Source organism: Podarcis tiliguerta, assembly GCF_965153285.1.
Source record: "Podarcis tiliguerta genome assembly, chromosome: 10".
In the NCBI taxonomy this organism is placed as follows: Eukaryota; Metazoa; Chordata; class Lepidosauria; order Squamata; family Lacertidae; genus Podarcis; species Podarcis tiliguerta.
Genome location: NC_139543.1, coordinates 34,986,858 through 35,010,442, shown reverse-complemented (window position 1 = coordinate 35,010,442; position 23,585 = coordinate 34,986,858). Strand labels below are relative to the sequence as shown.

General features: G+C 40.5%; 1 protein-coding gene and 1 long non-coding RNA gene across 12 annotated transcripts in view; both read left to right on the top strand.

Moving 5' to 3' along the window:
- The window catches only part of PPFIA2 (PTPRF interacting protein alpha 2), a 272,209-nt gene that overhangs the window by 179,710 nt on the left and 68,914 nt on the right, over positions 1-23,585 (top strand). For all 11 annotated transcript variants that reach the window (XM_083400930.1, XM_083400933.1, XM_083400929.1 and 8 more), the window contains 3 exons: positions 3,016-3,090; positions 15,150-15,266; positions 23,355-23,576. In XM_083400930.1, coding sequence (XP_083257056.1) covers positions 3,016-3,090; positions 15,150-15,266; positions 23,355-23,576 — 414 coding nt within the window. The remainder of the gene's footprint in view (positions 1-3,015; positions 3,091-15,149; positions 15,267-23,354; positions 23,577-23,585) is intronic.
- LOC310658718 lies at positions 16,416-18,290 on the top strand. The gene is made up of 3 exons (XR_014502449.1): positions 16,416-16,500; positions 17,254-17,379; positions 18,180-18,290. It is a non-coding gene; the product is annotated as an uncharacterized lncRNA (long non-coding RNA).

Sequence of the window (23,585 nt, the reverse complement as noted above, 5' to 3'; positions counted from 1 at the left end):
GTGGTGATTTCCAAGGGACTTATGCAGGGCCATGGGCCCTTCCAGGAAGTCAAACCCAGTCCATTCAGGCTAGTAGCATACTGTAAGTTGTTTATATTCCCTTTTAGGACCAGAGAGATGGCGGAGGGGAGATGGAGATAGAGAGAAAATCTCTGGTGCTGTCCCCAAAGCAGGCATCAAGTTATCAAGCTGCATTTACCCATCCAAGTTGAACTAAATATTCTCACTACATTTAAAGCACATTTATACTACTTCAACAGTCATGGCTTCCCTTAAAGACCCAGGGAGCTACAGTTTACAGCTCACAGGCTTATAATTCCCAGTACCCATTACAAACCACAGTTCCTATAATACTTTGTGGGAAGTTACGTACTTTAAATGTATGGTGTGGGTGTGATTGCCTGATCCAAAAATGTGCAGTCGTTTCAAACAGTTTAAAAACCCATCATTCAACTGTATGGGAGGAAAGGAGGTGAGAGAGGAGGGGTTTAACCCAATCCTTGTTCCCCTTCACAAGCAACTGATCAGCAGAATGCTAATATTTCTGAAAGGACCCCCATATTCATGTATGAATACAGGGGTACCTAGGCTTGCCATAAGTCATGAAAATTCCTGACATATCCTGGTTTTCTGGTGTAAAAATGGCATCGGAAGAATTTTGCCAAATCCACAAAATGTCAGGGGGAACCCAGTTACAGTATATGGCAATGCGATGGAAAAAGCAGCAGAAACGGCTCCAAAACCTTAAAGTCACTATTTTGGGAAAATATTTCCCCAAAGAAGCTCAACAATCTTGGTAGTTTCCTAAGAAAATCTCAACAACTTTGCAGGTGTCAGGAATTTTATTGTCTCTTATTTCCACTATGAGAATAACAGTCTCAGTTCCCCTACATTGCTTAAATGTGTCTATTCCTCCTCCTGTATTCATTAATAGTGTAATGGCCTGTCTTCTATTGAGTTAAAAGCCAAGACAGTGTTCATGAAAAACATAAAATTGTCTTGCAATACGTTGTCAACAGTTTGTGAGAATACCACCAGCAGCTGCAAGTGTGTGAACTGGCAGATTGTGCCCTGCATGGTGCCTGAGAGGGTTCACGCCTATGTGTTGATATGAATATGCACTAGAAACGATGCATCTGACATCCACTCAGAGATTTAAATTTTAAACACCGTGGGGAACCCCTAAACAATGGTATCTCACACTAACAAAATTGTAAAATAAAAATAAAAACGGGATAGTGATTTATCAGGAGCAGGTACCAGGCAGCAGGGAGGGGCAGCTATGATAAATAAGGAAAGTCAAGGCATATGGGTCACTTGTCTATGGCCCTAGAATCTGGCTTGTGTAGAGTGGTCTGTTTGTAGGGAACTATATTACCTTTAGGAAGAAATCCCACAGAGATTCATTACAGTCTAAATAGGGCAGTACGTATTGTGCCTGAATCATGATCGCACCATATTTTGACATGCTCCTTCTAGGTGACATGAAAATCATTTATTGTGCTTTTTTATCTGAAATGAAGCTTTGCAATTTAGCTGTGCATAGTAAGAGATGAGTAACTGAGGCCAATGCTATGCAAAGACATTTAAACAATATTTTAAAAGTCCCTGGAAGTTTTTGGGTTTTCTGCTGAACTTAAGTTGTAGCTGGGACTTACATAATGGAGCATTACTAGCAGTAGTCTTTGGAGATTAGTATGGTTTATAGACTAATTTCACTTTACAGTATTTGAAACTGATTAAAAAGAAAAAAACCATTAGGCAAGTGCTAACGCCTTGTTTTCTCAAACTGCTTTAATTAATGAGAAATGAACTTGAACTTTCTGCAAGCAATTAATCAGAAACATCCTACGTATTGTACATTTTGTGTTTTGAACTCAGAATTGAAATTGAAGGATTTTCTCTGGCGGTTTGAGTGACACCAGGTATGTTACGAAGCAAGTGGTAAGCGTTGAATCTGCACTAAGGTGATTGCCTGCTTATTTCTGAGTGATTCACCAGACCTTCAGAACTGCTACAAACCTTCCAAAAGTGGATTGAATGCTGGCGCGTTGAATTATTGATCATAAATCCATCCGGCCCATGGAATCAGTCTGAGTGCAACATGCAGCAACAATGTAACCACAACTTCACTTGCAGATTCAGCACTCCCCAATTGCCCAGTAAGCCATGTCCCAACCAACTAATGGGATATGTCTGAAGGTTCATTGGTTATTCCCCCCCTACCCAACTCAATAGAGATTTTGGGATCTGGGTATTTGGTGATGTTTCTTACATGACTGGTCAAGTTAACCATAGGCCGTTATTCAACAAAGGCTTCTAGAGCAGACTGGTTCGGAATCTTGAAAGTTAAAAACAGTGGTACCTTGGTTCTCAAACTTAATCAATTTTGGAAGTCCATTCCAAAACCAAGACACTCTTTTCCATAGAAAGTAATGCAAAATCGACTAATCCATTCCAGACTTTTTTTAAAAAACCCAAAAAATTAACATGAATTTTACTATCTAACGAGACCATTGATCCATAAAATGAAAGCAATAAATAATGTACTGCAGTCACACAATCAATCAGTAGTTGAACTGGGTTCCACACAGTCACAAAAAAGAGCCACAAAAATGCAAAATAAATAGCAAAAACAGACAGACCTCAGCGTAACACTCAAAACAGAGCATGTTTTACTTTCATAAAAAGTTTGCAAACCAGAACACTTACCTCTGGGTTTCCAGTGTTGGGGTTCCAAGTTGTTTGAGTACCAAAACATTTGAGAACCAAGATACCACTGTATAGCAAATGGATGGACTCAATTATGTGTGGGTGCAGCAGCTTCATATGGAGAAACTACATAAGTCTCGCTAGAGCCCTGTCTTCCCCAGTTCCTTTTAGCCATAAAAACTGCATGGCAATACACCCAAGCCACACAATGGGGTATATGTGCCTCAAGTGCTCCCATCTATTTATTATTTCAAGTTCTAGAGCACAAATAATTTGAATGGTACAATTTTCTTCTTCTTCTAGGTAAGGGAACGACTGAGGGTTTCTTTAGAAAGAGTCTCAGCACTTGAGGAGGAACTAGCAGCTGCTAATCAGGAGGTAAATACAGAACTTTTCTCTGTCTTGTATGGTGTAACTTTTTAATCATATCATTTTGTGGATTTACAACCTGCTTTGGCTCTATTCTGAAAATTTAAGCAACCTGTAGGCAACCTTTTTAGGCTACTTTTAAAGGGGTATGATTTTTGTTTTTTCTGGGGAGGGGATTGCCTTAAGTTGCTAGAAGCCCACAGCATCAAAGATAGCAGGAAAGTTTAAAAACGAATTGTGATACTTATGTTACAATCGAAAAGCATGGGTTTATACAGCTCCTTTTTCAATACATTCACTGCAAAACTCTGTCTTCACTCACAAGGTGCTTCCTCCCCTCCCTCTATCAGCACCACCATACAGAATAACATCTTGGGACATTAAATCCGATGCTCATTTTTTGTCATAATCATGCAATTTCTCCCTCCTATTTTTGAAGATGGGAAGAATCATATGAACTGGACCTCCAGCCATTGTGGAGTGTTCAGTTCACACTGCTATCTACATGTAGCAGTGAGGGAGCAAGTTTGCTACTCCACTCTATGAGCAGGGATGCTGTCCCAGCAAATGTATGAACAAGAGCACTCCTCTGTTCCTGCTGTTTGCAAAATGGTCCTTTTACTGAAGTGTTTAAAAATGGTTTCTTTACTTGATTCCATGAGTACATACATTACGTCCTCTAACAGTGAACTCAGGTGCTAAGTACCAATAAAAGCTGAGCCAAAAATGGGGCTACTGAGAAATAAGAGGAAGGTCTCTGCAGGCTTGGGAGAATATTGAGGTTTGGAGAAGCACAACAAAGCATTTATTAAATAAATGAAGGGGGCAAAACACAATCTAATGAGAACTGAGCATGTTCAGTAGCTGCAGAATGTTGAGTATCAGGTGGAGAAGAAAAGTGGAGAACAGAGGAGTGAGGAAAGTGGAAGGCTCTGTTATGAAAGAATAGCTGGACAGGAGCACTCCTATTAAGAGGAAGGAGACACTGCAATATTCTGTTGAAAATCCCAGTTGTGTCTCCTCTCTAAGAAGTATTCCTGCCTAAGGTTCCAGCTAGCTATTCATTATATCTGGGCATTTCTCCTATTGTTCTCAGAGAGTTACTAATTGTTTAACCAAGGGAGGAATCCAGGCACAACAGAAATGAAGAGGCAAGAGTGGGGGAAAGCTACAAAAATTGCTGCTTACCAGTTTTACTATTTTTATCTTCCTCCACACCTGCAGTGTACTGATGATTTGAAATATATGTTAAAACGGTACCCTGCTGAGTATCCAATGTTTGAAGTCTATTCTGGCAAAGCTACTTGGTCTGCCTTTTTTGTGTGCAGCTGAATATTTTTTCTTCACAAAACTTTGATCCCTCATAACTGCCTCGGTGTATTTCTTAGCGTGGGATTTTCATTTCACCTTCCTGGATCATAATTACAGATTATATGTCACCAGTTTTTGTTAACAATAGGTATTGCAATAGTACTAGCAAGGAGCACAAATTCTATTAGTGAGTTTTAAAAATAATAATATAGTACTAAATATCTAAATACCTTCTACAGATCACAAGATTTGAGAGATATGAGATAGGACATTTATGTAGAGGCAGAAAATAATACCCCCCCCCCTTCAGTCCAGTTTAAAATTAATCCCCTAAAGCCTGATTAACTACCTGGACATGCAGGGAATGTCCAGAAATTAACCTATCTTTCCCCACAAAATTGCAATCTGGCTATTTAGGCCCCTTTTTGTCATGACCCCAGAGTCCAGCAGAGCAAGACTCTGAGTAAGAGGCTGTAGAGTCTCCAGCTAAGGAGCAAGACCTGGTCCAAGCTTCTAAGTCTCCTGCTGGAGATCAGGAGGCAACTATAATCCTGTTACATATCATCTTGGGACATCCCAGAATGATCAAAATGAGCTCCAAGGAAAATGGGCATAGTTCCCTGAGGAACCTAGTGCCTCCCACTGTTCCTCACTGGATCAGCAATGTCAGGGATGTGCCAGGATGGAGGCTATGGAATTGAGGAGTCTTCATTTTTACTCCAGAATGTTGGCCATTTAAGGCTCTAAAGTAATCCACAAGATAGTGGACCCTGAGAAGAGAGAGCCTGGGGGCAGGTTCTTAAAAAGACTCTGACTGCTCTCAAGCTTCATCAGGGCAAGTTACTCACTCAGAGCTATCCATGGTCCTGCAACGTCTGACCTGCCTTTCCATCTTCTCCAAGGAGTCTGGCATCAGACCTAAATGTAACACATTTGTACAAACTAAACTATGTTACTGGGCACTGGTAAGAGCACACTATATCTTCCCAGTGCAATGTGGGTCCTCCTTGCCATCCATCACTCTTTAGTTTGTTTATTGTTGTTTATTATTTATCTATCTATCTATCTATCTATCTATCTATCTATCTATCATCTGCCTTGGTAGCTCAGTCACTAGAGCATGAGACTCTTGGGGTTGTGTGTTCAAGCCCCATGTTGGACAGAATATTCCTGCATTTCAGGGGATTGGACTAGATGATACTTGTGGTCCCTTCCAACTCTACAATTCTATGATTCTATGACTATTATACCCTGCCTACTAAGTGAAGTTTTTGAAGTAGTTTCCAGTATGTTGAAAATACAGCACCAGATGTTAATTCCTTAACAGCCCAGAGGCCCCGCACCGGGCTGCTGTTGATGTTTCTCGCAAGTCTCCTCCATCCTCCAATGTTCTAGCTACTGCTCTGCAGCTGAATCTCCTTGCCAGGAATTGGTCCCAGATGTTAGTCCCTCACAAGTCAGATGTTAGCCCGGGTTTCTTCATTGGGCTGCTGCTAATGTCTACGTGTCAGTGGGTGGTTTTGCTCTAAACCACTGAGCCTCTTGGGCTTGCCAATCAGAAGGTCAGCAGTTCGAATCCCCATGATGGGGTGAGCTTCCATTGCTCAGTCCAAGCTCCTGCCGACCTAGCAGTTCAAAAGCTTGCCACTGCAAGTAGATAAATGGGTACCACTGCAGCGGGAAGGTAGACAGCATTTCCGTGCGCTCTGGTTTCCATCACAGTGTTCCATTGCGCCAGAAGTTGTTTAGTCATGCTGGCCACATGACACTGAAAGCTGTCTGTGGACAAACACCAGCTCTCCCAGCCTCAAAGCGAGATGAGCGCCACATCCCATAGTCACCTTTGACTGGACTTAACCGTCCAGGGGCCCTTTACCCTTTTTTCCCCCTTTACGTGTCAGAGGAGGGGAGATAGTGTGAAAAAGTGCTTGTAGGTTCCCAAAAGACAGTGGCTGCTCCTGTTTGTGGGCAACTTATTCAGGGTGGCTGGGCACTGTGGGAACTTCCAGGCATATATGTCAGGGAGAAACATTTGAGGAATCTGAGGGATGAGAAAATCCAAAGTTTTAGTAAGGCACTTGCATTTATTGGGATGTGGGGAAGTCCTGTTCATCTCTACTTAAATACTTACTTTCCTTAAGTGTCACATACATTATATATAAACCACTTTGAGGTTTCATTACAATCAACTGGCATGTAAATGTTTGCAAAGCTAGCTTTCACTTTCAAAGCAAGATGATATTCAGGCACGCTTCTTCCTCTTCCATACAAATCCACCCACTCTTCTCATCAGCATTGCCTACGTGGCATTATGCAGATGCTGACAGCAATGCTAATTGTGCTTACTTTTTACCTGGTTTTGTAAATCAACTCCAGCCCTGGGTAAAAGTATCTGTGCTGTGGTGCAGCTGGCAATTGTGTAGAATAAGTGGTTTTCACTGAGATTTCGTTCCACGGTTCTTCTAGGAAGAGTGTGCTAGAACTCTATCTGAGATAGAATCCATTGTTTTTAAAGAGTTGAAGTGGAGAGAAAGAAACCCATTTTGGGTAGAAAGGTGCTTTATAGCATCCTTTCACCTAAGAAGAGGATGAAAAAGGCTTTGTGGTTGCTGAAAGCAACATCCCAAACCAGTTTTTGAAACTCTGAAAGGCCTTTTCTTCTGCCTTTTGTTCCCTTAAAGTGCAACTTGCACTAGTGATAAATGCCATATAAAGCCGTCCTTACTGCAACGTCTCGTCTTCCTGTGGCTGAAAATATTTTGATTGCCTTTTCACAACACAGATGCCATATATGTGCTATTAAACGAATAACAGATCGAAGAAGTAGACCCCCTGCTGTTGAGAATGGGAAATCTTGAGTGCTTTAGCATTCAAGCCATCTCTTCAGCCTTAACCTCAGCATTTAACCTAAGGTGTCCTCCCCCCCCCCCCCACATAATATTAAAGTAGTTTGTGGGGAATTTCTGCATGTTGGTTAACAGAATCAGAATTTTAAAAGGTTCTCTTGCTTTAGCTTCCTATCACATCAAAGAAGCACACATTAAACTGCAGGTTCTCATTAACACTGCATTCATTTGCATTGCAATTATGAAGGCACTGGAGGAAGCAGTTCAAACTTGTTTGCAAAGCTTGAAATGGGAAGGGGGTCACAAATTTGACAAATACAGTATGTAAAGAAATAAACTTCACTGAACTTGGCATGTTCCATCACTGACTAAGAAAGTAGGCATTTACAATTTTCCGGCAAGATGGTGTAGCCACAGCCTGTATACCATTGAGTTGTGATGCAATCTATCTGAGAAAATATTATACAGTAATATCTCCACAAACGTCCACCCTGTTGACCGTCCATTTCGGCGAATGTCCGCTGCAAACCTGGAAGTACCGGAACGGGTTACTTCCATGTTTGCTGCTCGTGCATGCGCAGAAGCGCAAACCACTCTGCGTGTGTGCCCAGAGCGTCCCTTTCATTGAGCGTCCCTTTCGTCAAGCGTCTGGGGCTCCAGAACGGATCCCGGACTCAAAACAAGTTACCACTGAACATGTTACTTTTGCATCAAATGTGGCATGTGGCCATTTAAGCATCGTATCAGCCTATCATTATGACCATAAGCTATCATTTGGCAAGTTGCCTCTCAACCAAAGAACAAAGGCAAGATATGTTCTATTCTGGCCCCAAGGTTGCCACCATAAATGGCATCCCATGGCAATTTCCAACCTAAAATATATAGAACATCTTATTGATATAAAAATCTTAGGTTTCAGTTCTGATCAATTTTCTTGAAAATCCAGTTGTCTTTGCACACATATTTAATAACAATAATGAATAATAATTTTATTATTTGTACCCTGTCCATCTGACTTGGCTGCCCCAACCACTCTGGGCAGCTTCCAGCATATACAGAAACATAATAAAACATCAAACATTAAAAATTAAAAATTTCCCTATACAGGGCTGCCTTCAGATGTCTTCTAAAAGTAAGGTGGTTTTTTATTTCCTTGACATCTGAAGGTAGGGCTTTCCACAGGGTGGGTGCCATTACCAAGGAGGCCCTCTGCCTGGTCCCCTGTAACCTCACTTCTCGCAGTGAGGGAACCACCAGAAGGCCCTCAGAGGTGGATCCTCAGTGTCTGGTCTAAACAACGGAGATGGAGATGCTCCTTCAGGTATACAAGGCCAAGGCTGTTTAAATGTAAGATATCCCTGTTAGATACATGTTATATGTAAGATATCCCTGTTAGATACAAACAAAAGTAGGCTATTTATCTAAATAATGTATATTTATTTAGATTTTAAAACCCCACCAATTCTAAATATATATCTTTTAAACTGAATGTGTAAGCAGGCACCCTATTTTAAGTGAGAAAGTGGTGACTAATCAGATTAGAAATGAATGAAACCACACTAGGAGCTGGAGAATTATTGTTATTATTCAGAAGGCTTGAGTATAATTTGTACCTAGAACTCAGGAGCAGAAATTGAGCAAGCAGGCTGTATCTTAAATGCCAAATATAATTTATTTGCATTTATTCTGTCTTCATTGTAGTCTTTGCTTACAGAATCATAACATTTTATCTTTCTTAGCTTATATCCAAGCACAACGTCACACTATGCTTTGTGCCGTGAATTTTGCATTGCAGTTCTCCAGTGAAGTCAGTTGTACCAAAATGCGTATACTTGCATAAAGTGTGCATATAAATGCATATATTAGTGGAAATAATATGCAGAAGCACATTATGCATACAAACTGCATCCAATCAAGTGTGTAGTAAGATAAATTTGCACTAAAATGCTGGTGAATTTTAATGAAGACTTTAAAAATAAAAGATGACAAACTGTTTTGGAAACATGGGGAACCAAACTTAAAATTGGGGGGGGGGGGGGAATGAGAAACTGAGAGAAATCAAAATGGACAGATTTTCTTATCCCCAATTGTGAAGTGTGAATGTGGTCATTTTGCATTGTTTGCTTAATACATGGTGGTCACAAAGCTGGCAAAATCTACATTTTTACATAAGCTTACCTTCCAAAGACAAAGGGGGATCCTTCTCATTCCAGCTTCCTCTCAAGATTTTGTTTGACTAGTATAGAATTGAACATATGTGGATAGATGCTTTCTCAATTATCTGTCTCTTCAAGGCTTTAGATGCAGGATGGAGGTCTGACACAAGACATTTTATTTAGCATTAGCTTCTGTGTAGAAGAAATCTGTTCCAAAGAAGGAAGCCTGATTTTGAATACTGTTTACTTCAGTGAAACAAATATAGTTTCCCACTAGATTTTTAATAGGATGTGGAACATCTGTTTGTAAATGTTAAAGTTGTTACAGTTTGTCAGGAAAACAAGCTTGAGTGATTAAAGGTTAAGAGAATTTGGTGCGGGAGGTGAGAATGAAACCATTGACAGGAAATGTTATGTTATGCTAGAGTACCATGCCAGGTCTTTCCTGGGGGGGGGGGGTGTCCTGCTTCAGACTGCACATAGATGAGAGCAGCAAGACATCAACAGGGGCAATCTAAGATGTAGTCAAGTAGAAGTCAATAGTAATAATAATAATAATAATAATAATAATAATAATAATAATTCATTTATACCCCACCCATCTGGCTGGGTTGCCCAAGCCACTGTGGGCAGCTTCCAAGACATAAAAACAGAATAAAACATTAAAATAAAACATTAATAGTAACAATCTGTCCAGTATAAAAGTCACGATAACTTTAAAATAACATATCAAACAAAGCAACGTTGAACAATCCATCCGAATCTAATAGTAAACAGTAAAATTAAACATCAGCAAATAATATAATTAAACAGTTCAACCACAACAAAGAATTACCAAATATAATCAATAAAAGTAACAACAAATCACAATGCATAAAATACACAAAACATACAAAACCATGTAAAACTGTAGGGGCCAAACTTGGTCCTCCAGCTGTTTTTGGAATCTGAAAAGGGAAAGTCAGATTGCCAGTTTCCCTGAGGGCCCTGGGTGCTTAACACAGGGTATTCCTCTAAGAGCTCTAGGTCAGCCTTGACCCAGAATACCTGAAGGAGCGTCTCCACCCCCATCATTCTGCCTGGACAGTGAGGTTCAGCTTCAAGGGCCTTCTGCTGGTTCCCTCACTGTGAGAAGTGAAATTACAGGGAACCAGGCAGAGGGCCTTCTCAGTAGTGGCGCCCACCCTGTGGAACACTCTCCCATCAGATGTCAGGGAAATAAACAACTATCTGACTTTTAGAAGACACCTGAAGGCAGCCCTGTTTAGGGAAGCTTTTAATATTTGCTGAATCCTTGTATTTTAATATTCTGCTGGAATTATTATTATTATTATTATTATTATTATTATCCTCCAAAGAATAGCCTTCCAACCGGGGGCATGACTGGGAGATGTGGGGCCCCATTGGCTTCATCCCCTCCCTGACGCCTTCTCTTCATGAGGATGGTACCCCCAATTTTTTTGTTCTGCCACTAAAATCTAGCAGTAGCAGTGTCAGCAATGCCTCATGTTCTAGGAAGGGAGGTGATGGCGAGCCTCACTCGGTGGCCAGGAAGTGGCAGGGCTGTTAGTTGTGGCTGCAGGTGCCAAGCACAGTCCCTGCCCCCACCCCCTGCAAAGAACCCACAGGGCATAGCGTGGCTGCCACTATTTGCTTTTCCTAGAGACACCATTTTGCAGAGCAAATACTTGTACTTTTGGTTTTCCTTTAAATAAGAAGAAAAGCATATTTTTGCCCCAAGAAAAAAAGAACTGCAAATTAACAGGAGATACGAGATAAGGTGTTTTAAATGTTATACACACCTGACAAACCTTCTCTGAAAATAGACCTTGACCTCTTTACATTTTTACTATACTGTTAATTAAATTAAGCCCTTTTAGTACATCCTAGACAAGTGATTGAATTGGAAGCAAATTCCAATCAAGATAATTAGACTGACATAATTTAATCTGTTTTGCTGACTGATGTTTTTAAATGGAAGGAACATTAAGGGGGAAAAAAACAGCATTGGCTTTACCTTGGGTAAGAAGCCGATTTATATCATTGCCATGTCTGCTTTTAATAATCAACCACCACTGCATGTAATTTCTTTTATTTATTTCTGTTCCATAAAGTAAATGCATAATGCATAATGCAGAGACTGAAATCTTTATTATAATGAAAGAGGAAAGACCTTGGTTTGGGGAATAGGCTTTTTCTCTTCCATCCAGCTCATTGGGGGTCACACTACTTTGGTCCAATCACTAATCTTTACTCTGTCCCCTGTCCCCCCTGACCTCAGGTGTAAAGCAGATTGGTGTGGCTTGTCCATATCAGCTTTATGGGCTAAATGGACTGGCCCAGAGTTTACCCACCCTCTCTAACAGCATTGTATTTTCTTTCCATTTCCCTCCATTTTTGCATTTTGATTGTTTCTTTTATTTTTTGGCTAAGGCTTAAGGAAGTTCTCATATTTGGCCTCCTGATGAAAGAACAGGTTGGTGCCTGATAAATTTTCCTTAAAGGCATATTTCGCTCTGCCTGTGTTGTGTTTCAGCATGGGCCAGCAAGTATAGTTCAGAGACACAAGTATATGCACAGACATCAACCTGGATTTCTGTTTTCAAGTGTGGACCATGATATCCTCTGGAAATTAAGTTAATGGAAACACACCAGTTTAATTTAGGGGTCCAATAGGTAGGTGTTGGTTATGCCCATTGTAGCTTTTATTTCTATGACTCTTAAGATAAATGATCTGTATTCCAGGTGGGTGTAAAACGAATGTGAACCTTTTCCTATTAATTTTGGGCTGTTTCTGTTTCGGAGGAAATGAAATGGAAGTGTGTTTTTGTTACTTAGCTCAGAATTACATTATGTCTGCATCAGAGCAGAAGGTCTCTGTTCCATTTCATAGATCCGCCACCAAGTCTAATAGTGATTTCTACAGCCTCTGATTCATAGTTGAGCAATGTGACCAGTCTGGGTAGATCTCCACCCTGCTGTGCAACATTTAAGCAACCCCCCCCCCCTTTTTTAACTTTATTAATCCTTTCAGCTGTGAAATGGTTGCATGTAATGGCATGTTACATTATGAATGTATTGTGTCCAATTTATGTCTCTCTTAGATTTATTTCTGCTTTGGATAAACAGTGATAAAGACAGTTTATAAATAAATAACATGTATCATTACTGTCGGAATTTCATGCTCACCAAAATGAATAGGAGCTCATCTGGCATTGATTGCTTTACCATTTCCCAGTATTATTATTTTTTTACTGTCAACATTGCAGCTAAAATGCCTAGACACACTTTGTGATCAAAATTGAGGCAGTGATTCAGCAGAATTCAAACATTGCCCTTTGTTGTCTTTCTATATCCTTTATAACGCGAGTATTTCCTTTTCTAGAAAAAGAAAGGGTATAAGGAGCTTCCTTACAGTTAGATCTAAATTGTGTATGACAGCAACAGGGTGGACATCACTTTCCCCACTTCTGTCACCTCATCCCAGTAATGCCAAACTAAGTGTGATGTGTAATGTGATATTTTGATACTCTACTTTCCCCCACCTCCCTTCCTCCTCATTGGCTGCTTCTTGCAGGGGTTCAGGACCAATTAGGTTGTGTCACACAAGTTGCTTACTTAGACGTTGGCAGGGAGTTTTGATTGGCAGATGCTACAGCCCTCTTCAGGTATGGCAACCATGATGGCACTATGTGAGTAGAAAAGGGATTCAGGCAGTGCTGTTTTTCGGGGGGGGGGGACATGGGTACGCATACCCCTAAATATTTTGTGAATCTAGCAGGAGAAGAAAATTTAAAACTTTTTTAAAAATTAGTTTATTCTCTAGCATGGTGAATCGTCAGTTCTACCCCCGATGGCTGCCTTTTGTCCATTTACTGTATTTATTTTTCCTGATTTTCCTGATTGGTGATTTTCTTGAGTCAAAATGAGAGTACCCCTAAATATTTTTTTAGGGGGGAGAAAGGACTGGATTCAGGACTATGCCTTTTAGCCTGATGACTCAAGCCAGCTACCCTGTATTCTGCTATAACTGCTGCCGTGGAGAACCATTTTTAAACATATCCTCAGTTGTGCAAGGAACCCCCCCCAAAGTGGACAAGGCTCCCTATCCCAAAAGTTATCTGAGAATATGGAAAGACAACAGTGAGGGAAGGCATGGCCCCACAGCCTGTTTCAGCTGGGTTTGCTGCTTTGTGGTTTTAATGTACAGTGGAACCTCGGGTTACAGACGCTTCAGGTTACAGACGCTTCAGGTTACAGACTCTGCTAACCCAGAAATATTACCTCGGGTTAAGAACTTTGCTTCAGGATGAGAACACAAATCGTGCAGTGGTGGCGCAGCGGCAGCGGGAGGCCCCGTTAGCTAAAGTGGTGCTTCAGATTAAGAACAGTTTCAGGTTAAGAACAGACCTCTAGAACGAATTAAGTTCTTAACCTGAGGTACCACTGTATGAAGAAGGCATATGTGTCCCATAGCATAACCCAGTACTGCTCTTCTAACCCAATAAGGATGTGTCCCAAATGGTAGAAATCAAAGGATGTTATTGCTTCATCACCCCCACTGCACAGTTAAATACAATTTTTGAAAAATAGAGCTATTTTGGAAATTGAAGTTCTGTTCACATCAGTTAGAAACAACCTTGTGTAAAACTTGTACTGAGTGATCTTGCTGATCTGAGTGTCTATGAGATCAAACTATTTCAATCTACATATACTACTTTCCTCTGAGTATCAGTCTTACGAACAGAAATTGGGATGCTGAAGTAAAACCATGCTGGCTTCTCTGCTTTTTGAGGGGTGTGTTCTCTACAGGGCTGTCTTAAGTATATGCGTCGCCAGTGTGCAAAGATCTGCCTGGCGCCTCCTCCCCAGGTTGCCCAGTCCCAGGTGCGCAGGAGGGCGGAGCCAGCCGGCCGCCTCAGCTTCTTGCTGGCTCAGTATCCCCAAACTCCTGGCGCAGAGCCACCCACAGCATAAGAGCCCACTGCAGCGCTCCGACCGACGGACGGACGGGCTCTTCCCCAGACTCAACTCTCAGGCCCCGGACTCTCAGCCTGGCGCCCCTGAGAGCCCGGTGGCCGGGTGCCCTGCACCCTTAGCACCTATGGATAAGACGGCCCCGGTTCTCTAGTATTGTAAAGTGCAGTATCATTAACAATTTTGCTGATAAACCTATTAAGCTGATGATGTGCACTATTCTCTTAAAGGGTTTGATTTCATCTTTTTCCTTTACAAAGCATAGCTGTGTGGGAAGGGGGGGGTGTCCTCAGTTAGGATTATGGTACAGAGAAGATGAGTTGCCCCTTTTTGCTCTCTTTTCCTTTTGGAAACGGCCCCTCGATGCAAATGTTTCCCCAAATTGATAAAACTTATTGTTAAAAACTCTCCCTGACCATGGTCTTGATCCATATCAGCTCCCCCACCGACTGTGAGTGCATTTTAACAGAGGAAAAATATGTTGCAAGTTCCAATCATGGAACTGCTGCATCACGCTTAGTTTGACCTTTCATAATCATGTAAACTAGTTCTTTCAAATGCATAGCTGATAAAGGCTTGAAGGAGGACATAAAATGATAACATTTAAGGGTGATGAAGAAAGATGATTTCCACATTGAGATTTGCAGCATATTCTTACAATGTGAAGAATAATGTTAAATTATTGTCACATTACTGCTTGAAATGCTGTGTATTTATGCTCAAGAAATGAAATTCTTACTTGCTGTTTGTTCTGACCTTAATCTTAATTCTTTTCTAGATTCTAGCTTTGCGTGAACAAAATGCACACATTCAAAGGAAAATGGCATCAGGAGAGGGGCCTACTGACTCAGAGCTTATCAAAGGAATGGAGCCTGGACAAAAAGTTCATGAAAAGGTATAAAGTAACAGCTTCCCTTTGAGAGTCTTCGTCATTTGAAAAGTTCAAATCAAAGCCCACTGCTCTAAGCTCCCAAATCCATTTCTGCCTTCTAAGATGAACTTAATGTGATGAATAAAACCTGGCACCTATGCAAGATGAGTCGCTAGTGTATTCTGAATCAATGCCTTGAGCAGTCTCTTTTGTTTATGCCCTCCTACAGAAATTAAAGCTGCTTCTTTCTAATTAAGATAGTAGTGAAGAAGTTTCGTACGGCATCTGATTGCATGGCGAGGCCCCGAGCCCCACCCCATTTCTTTGATAATGAAACACACACACACCAATATTTTGGGTTAATGGGATAAATAAGGCCACAACTTTATTGGTTACAGATGTGAGCGGTATTGGCTTAGGCATTGGAACTGAACTGACTATATCTGACTCCTGCCAGTCATGCAGGTAGTCTCATAAGGGTAAACTATCAGTAGGGGGAGCCCTGTTGATGTACATCAACTGCAAGTTCCCCCAGGCATGGCCCTAGCCCTTACCTGGGCTTTGGACAGGAACCACACACCCAGATCCCTGTTAACAGAATACCCTTAAAGAGGAGGGGCAGGTGAAGGCCACAACCTCCCCTCCCATAAACCAGGTTTACCAATGCCTAACCGCCAAACCTTTCTAGGTTTTGATGATTACTACAAGGCAGGCGAAAACCACATGGCTGGTGCCAATTTGTCAAGTGGGAAAATTCCTACCTGGCCCCCTCAACAGGTGGCCAACTGTGGTCCATAGCGAGGCCAAGATGACGAACGCATGAAAACAGGGCGGGAGGGCGGGAGATCCGACGCAGGAGGAGAAGAGGAGACTGTGCCCTGGCCGCGCAGATGTTTAAATCAGGTAAACCACACCCCTGGTCGACCAGATTGGTCAGCCGTGGGGTGTGAGGCAGCCGGGACTCCCAATGATATGGGCGGCATTGCCACGCCCACCCCCACCCCTGCTGTACACGGAGAGTGCTTGTGGCCAGCTTGCAACTCCTCCCTCCTGGGAAGGTGAGTGGTTCTATAGGAACTTCATATATAAATGAACTTCATGACCTCAGAACGGATCTATTGTGATCCAAGTGCTGACGCTGCAAACCATTTCGATATTCTAAAGTCAGTGCTAGGAAAATCAGCCTTAACGTGTGGGGTTTGAAAATGGTCCCTCAAAAGGGTTCTGCCAGTATGCCTTAAACTGAAGCTTTTTAGCAGTAGGTCTAATACAACACCAATGTGTGAGATTTTCAGCTGTTCTTTATTCCAAACGTATTTTAGAAAGAAAGAAAGAAATTCTTAGCAGCCGAAAGACAATTTTAACATTCCTCACAAGCAAATCTACTTGCACTTCTTATAGCGGTGATGTAAAAAAAAATAATAATCAAAGCTGTTTTGTAGCAGCTTGTCATCTTAGCAGCTTCTACTGCCTTTTGTAACTTTCTAGTTTCACTTTTGATATCTACTTCTTGTCATGTGTAGATAAATTATGGTGCATGAATGGAGCTCTTCAACCGGGGGGAAATCTCTTTTTCAAGTTGATCATCTGCATATTTTTTGCAAGGAAGTTACAGAATTGTTTCCAGCATTAGTGTTTCTGTGTTAATACCATGCAATACTTTGAAACGATGACAAAGAACTGTGGAGTCTTTCTCTGAAAGACAGTGCAAAGCAGTTCAGGGAAGAGACATATAGGGAGCTATCACTGACCTTCAGAGGTTGATTATAACTTGGAGAAAATTTGCTTCAAGGAATTGATGCTATAATTTTGTGGTTTATTAAATATAGTCATTATGCTTGATGTGTAAAACATAGGTCAAAGGCTTGATCCTTGCCCTCCGAGGATTTACATTCTCAACTAGAAAATCAATACAATTCTAGCCCAAAATGTAGCTGTTCATAACAATATGGTTTAGTCTAAGAAGCAACGCATACACTGCCTGTGTTTTTGAATTCTTTACTTCGTTCAGTGGATGGTTATTGATAGACTTTACTGAAAAACTATGTGTGCATGGAATTTGATCAAAACATCTACTTGTTTGGCACATAAGATTGGCAAAAGGACTTACAAGGAATGCAAAATGGACAAAGGAGAGGTAAGGAGTCCCAGGTGTAATAGGCATTGGGTGGGGAGAGGATGGAAGCATCTGAGGATTATTTTGAATGTGGAATGGGATGTGTAGCTGTCTTGATAGGTGTGTTGTGAATTGTGGGCAAGGAAAAAATATAATGTGGTCTAGTAATACATTTTTAAGCTTAGTAATTATAGTGGACTGTAGAGAAGACTGGAATGATTTATTTAGTCGCACAATCTTACCACCTTGGGAAGGGCTGTGGCTCAGTGGTAGAGCATCTGTTTTGCATGCAGAAGATTCAAGGTTCAGTCCTTAGCATATCCTGGTAGAGCTGGGAGAGAGCACAGTCTGAAATCCTGAAAAGCTGCTGAGCTAGATAAAGTAAAGATCTGGCTCAATACAAGGCAGTTTTTCTATTTTCTATTCATGATGCTTTGTCATCTCTGCACTCTTCAGTTTGGAAGACAAGTGGTGTTGGTTTATGTGCTTTAAGACAAAAGTGATAATTGTATTTTATTTTCATTTTGGTTGGCTTGTAGTGTTTCTCTTGTTAGCCACCTAAAACTCTTAAATTAGAGAGAGAGAATAATATTTTACTTTCTAGATCACTGTTCCAGGACAGGAGATGTAGCCTCGGTTTGGTTGGGTGTTTTATAATGTTCACATTTACACATGTTAAAGATTAAATAGATTGAGATATTAGCCTCAAGGCCATAATGCCAGGCTGTTGAAGAATTAAATGTTTATCCAACAAAATAAAATAAAAAGTACATGATTATAAAATAGTGGAAAGTTGATTAACACCGTGTCTCTTGATGCAGATGGTATTTGTAAGTTTTAAGGTTTGAGAATTTTAGCAGGAATATGAGAATCCAGAGATGGGGGAATAACTAAGAACCTCTGGAGAACTGAACATAAATAATGCATCCCAGTCTTATGATCGGTTAAATCTTATTTCCAGCTCAGGTAAGCATGCATAGGATTGTAGCCTTAATATTATGGCAGCTTTATTCACTTTTATTCACACTGTAAAGCATTGCCAAGTCATAAATGTGTTTAAACAAATTTAGGAAGTATAGTCATATGCAAGAAAATACAGATCAGAAACTACAGACAAATAGAAAAGTCAATCTTGCAATCCTTGAACCTGAAATAATCACTGCTTTATCCTTATCTATAATTTTTCTCCCATTACATTGCTAATATCTGCAATTCCTCCCTCTCTCTGCCCTGGCATATTTAATTTTAATTTCTTAGTAACCAATTACATTCCTGCTCATTTTGATAGGTAATTGGGGGCCACAAAAGAAATTTTGGCTATATACGTCCATATATTGAGTCTCTGTCTGATTGCAGATACATTGTCTATTGAGACACTAGTTTGCAGTTGCTGCTGTGTTTTGATCTAGGGAGAGAGGGGAGAAATAGCACATTATCGGTGTGACTTTCCTTTTCTGGCAATTTAGGAAGGGAAGACCATGATCATGCTTTCCTCTTCTTCTCTTCTCTTACAAACCAGTCTCAGTTTGATAGCGTGTGCTGGTTGTTTCCCCCCTGGACCTCTTCCACATTTAATCTCCATTGCGCTTTGTGGCACAAGTTCCCACAGGGTATTTTTGAACTTTGATTTTCTCCATGGCCTGCCTGCTTTGTTGTAGCTAATACCATCACTGATATCAGATTTGCTTGATAACACTTTCATCTCTCTCTTTCTCCCCCGGGCTATTACTACTATATTTGGACAGCTATTAAAGCTCTTTTCCAACAAAGAACTCGGCTGCGCTTCCACCATATATGGGTGCTGATTTCAGAGATGCACCACATTCTTGAGACTTGGCTGCTGCTTTTTAGGGTGACTTAGAAAGGGGGGGGGGGAGTTGGCATGATGAAAGTGGCTCCCTTTTCCCTTTTTAAGCATTTAACCAGCAAAATTCTTGTCAGTCTGATGAGTGGGAGTGGGTAGTAATATGAAGCCCACAAATCGCCCTACCCAAAGTGGTACCCATATTTATGACACACAGCTGGCATTTCTCTGTGTAGGCAATGCCTAACTTCCTAACAATGCTACTCTTTTCATAAAACGTTTACTCTTTTTTTCTGTTTTTATCAATCATACCATTTTAAATTGTGTTATTGTAAGCTGCCTTGCACATTTCCTGGAAAGGCAGTATATGAATATTTAAATAAATAAATCCATAACATGCTGATGCAGCATAAATAGTGGCCTGTAATCTTCTCAAGGTGAGGTCTTCGTATAACTCTTTGACTGGGACCACATGTGCTGTAGATTGTTACAGTAAAGTCTTGTGAGAGTAAAATTGCCTTTACCACTTCAAATTGCAACCAGAGGAATGAATACACACATGCACATAAACACACAAACACACACAGTCACATATGAGCTGTTAACATGCCTAATAACCACCCATTGTGCACCAGGAGAATGTGCACATATTCCTTCCATGAAGAAAACAATGTGCACATTACAAAATATGAATTTTATCAAAGTAATTGTTGAACTGAAATACAATTAAGAAGTAGTATATTAATAGTGAAATAATTATTAAGCTCTAACTTAAAATGATTTTTTATATGATTATTGCTTTCATTTTATGGCTCAAAGGTCTAGTTAGATAATAAAATTAATATTAAATCGCTGTTTTAGGGTTGTTTTTAAAAGTCTGGAACGGATTAATCCATTTTGCGTTACTTTCTATTGGAAAGCATGCCTTGGTTTTGGAATGCTTTGGTATAGGAACAGACTTCCGAAACGGATTAAGTTTGAGAACCAAGGTACCACTGTATATAGAAATGAGCAAACCAGTGGTATATTAGGGAGCAGGCTAGCAGGCGGGGCCCATTAGTTACATCATAGGAGCCTACACAACACCAAACAAAACACTGTTGCTGTATGTAGGTTTTATTTTATTTCGTTTTTTATCTTATATTTTGGAAATGTACATCCAGGTTTTTTTTCTTTAATTTTTTGGGGGCCCCTAAGAGAGTGGGGCCCTAAGCTTTAGCTTGTTTAGCTTATATGTAAATCTGGCAGTGCTTCTGGCCCACTACCTAATTTTACATGGCCCACATTATATACCACCACCCTCAATCAGTGAAACAGCAAGAAACACTTTTTGTCACTCGGTCACTCCGGTCTTCTGACATGCATACAACCCATAAAGTGGCCAGGAGAACACACCACACTGAAAACCCAGGATACTGAAAAGATACATAGTCAGATTTTTGTATATGAAATACTAGGGTGCTGATTTTTTAAAAAGTGGAGGCCAATGAAAAACTGTATATAAAGCATTATTAATCCACAGACAAGTACTAATAAAATGAACTGGACTCACAATCCAACACAGCTCTTCTTTTTCTTCCCTATAAGCAGTATTAAGTGGCTTTTAGCCAACATACAATCATATACAAGATCACAGGCTCTTCCAAGTGTCATAACTGAATGGGCAACACAAAAAGCAGCAAAAGTAAGCTAGACTTTCACCAGTAAGAGGAATCTACTCAGCTCAGTTGGCCTATTCTGAGAGACAGCCAGTCAGCTTTGAAAGACTCAGTTAACCATCTCTTCTTCCAGCTAGGGGGTCTCGTAGAGGCAAACTGTTTAACTCTGTGCTATTAGGGACATTGGAAAATCAACATGAAGTGATGGAGTACATGTAAGACATTTAAATTATAAGTTGATTAGTTAATGTGTTTTATCGTCTTTGGTAGCTGCTGAAAAATAAGTGATTCACTGTAGTAGGTGTGCTTGTTTGAATGCCAAATTATTAAAATTGCTTGCCTAGGCTCTTAAAAAAAATAAATCTTAATTTAACAATGCTAGTACTACATCATCAAGTCCCCCACCAAGTGTTATAGTCATTTAATTAACTGTTTGCATGGCTCAGCATATCCCCTGAAAGAAAAAAATGTGCTTCATTTGAAGACCAAATTAGCTGGCACTGGTCTACAGCAAATCCATCCCGCAGCTGCCTATCACCCTAGCTGGCCCGCTGGGGCTATTGTAGGACAGCATGTAGACATTGGCCATGCTGATTCATAAATAGGTTCCCTTTAACAGGACAGCAGTGTAGACTGTAGTCATGTGCCCATGTTGGCTGTAAAGGTTGGTATGGTACCCCCTTGTTATAGCTCTCTCCCTTGGTCAGAAGGGGCCACTGCAGCACATACATATCATCATTAAGTCTTAAGAATGCTCATGGAAGTCATGGTGGCAGCCTTCGTGAGTGTGATATCTTTGGAATATGGAAATACTGCTCAAAGAAGCTGCAGCTATGTGTTCCTCAGTATCTTTACCACACAAATGGATCATTCATGAAAGCAGTTATTTGTGAAAATGAGCTGATGGATATACCGTATGAACCAGCTCCAAAACCGAATGATAGAATTTTCAGCTTTAGCTATTATCATTACACAACAATATTCGTGTGGTGGTAGGTGGGGATTTATTATATTAATTTGCAAATACAGCTTAGTTCGGTTCTGTGCTTCACATAATATAATTCCAGTGCTTGTGTGTTTCTAACCTAATGAATCTCAGAAAAAAAATCTATTACAGCTAACATGAATGTAAGTCTATCAGTTTTATCAGCAGCTGTAAAGAAATTAAATTAATATGATATTTTAATGCATGTGCAGACATCTATATTTTTTAATTGGGTTAAGGCAAATAGTAAGTTGAATAGAAAAATAACTGCAAAGAAAAAGCAAGGCACATACTATTATTTTCTGCAGCATCACTCAACCGTTACAATACCTGGGAGCTATACAGCAAATATAAGCTTTCAAATGTAGACTTACCAGAGGTGAGAGAATAAAAGAGACTAGATCTTTCACAGGTCTGTGTGTTCTGTCATTCTGGGGGTCATATAAACTGAGCAAGATTTATAACACAGACGGGATGCTATCTGTGCAATTACTCGTATTTGGAGCATATCAGCAACTATGCCCTCTTGTAGTTACACACGATCCAGAACACAAGTGATGACTGCTACAGAAAGCAAGATAACGCCATGCTTTTCCCCCACTAAAATGTTGGGGGAGGAATATGTGAACAGCTCACTTGCCAGGTGTGTATTTGCCCTCCACTATTGCCTGTGATGCTTTTGTTGTTGTTGCAACAAGACACCATGAGAAAATACTGTAAGGAGCTGTGTTCAGACATGGGAAAAGTCGCTGAGGATAGACATTTGAACATAGTTGTGTGAGAGTTTTCCTTTATTTAAATTAGGTTTGGAGTGCTGCCGTTTTAGGCACCTGGTCTCTCTTTCTGATAAAGCATTCACAGCTTTGCGTTTTCAGTGTATGCCCTCCGCCTATCTAACGGGAAGATTTAATAGCACCCCTGTGTACCAAAGACTCTGCATCTGTGAGTCGGGAGACGTGGAGGACATTCAACACTATTTGTTCCGATGCCCTTTATATACATCCCCTAGACAAAAATTCCTCGATTACATCCTTTGTTCATTTTCCAGCTGACCTCCCCTTGAGCAAATCTCTATTTTGCTACCTGGCAATAATGTATTTATTACTGCACTAGTTGCAAAATTTGCTTTGTCTGCAAGTAAGTTGAGAACTAGGTACCAAGACAAGTATTATAATGGGGAGTGTGAGAAGTGAAGTTCTTAACTTATGCAGATGTGATTTTGCATTTTGGTAAGTCTGTTTTCCTGTTGTTGTTGTTCAGTTTTGATTCAATTATTTGTATCCCATGCAATTATTTGTATCCCATGTGACCATTTCCCAACTTGTGTTGAATTGTGATGGCTTATAGCTTTTAGCAATAAAGATTTCATTCATTCTTTTTCTGATAAGCAGTAGCAATCTATTTTGAAGACTTAACCACCGTAGAAATCTGAATCACATGGAAAAGTGCCAACAGTATATTCCTGTTGATTTCATACACTCCATTTTTTCACTAAGTTGGTGAAAGTAGGCTAATGTGAGTGGTCTATGGTTTGTTTGTTTCTTAATAGCGTCTGTCAAATGGCTCCATAGACTCAAATGATGAGACCAGCCAATTGGTGGAACTGCAGGAACTTCTTGAAAAGCAAAATTATGAAATGGCACAGATGAAGGACCGCTTGGCTGGATTGTCTTCCAGAGTCGGGGAGGTAGAGCAAGATGCAGAGACAGCTAGGAAAGACCTCATTAAAACTGAAGAACTGAACAGCAAATATCAGAGGGACATTAGGGAGGTAAAAAAT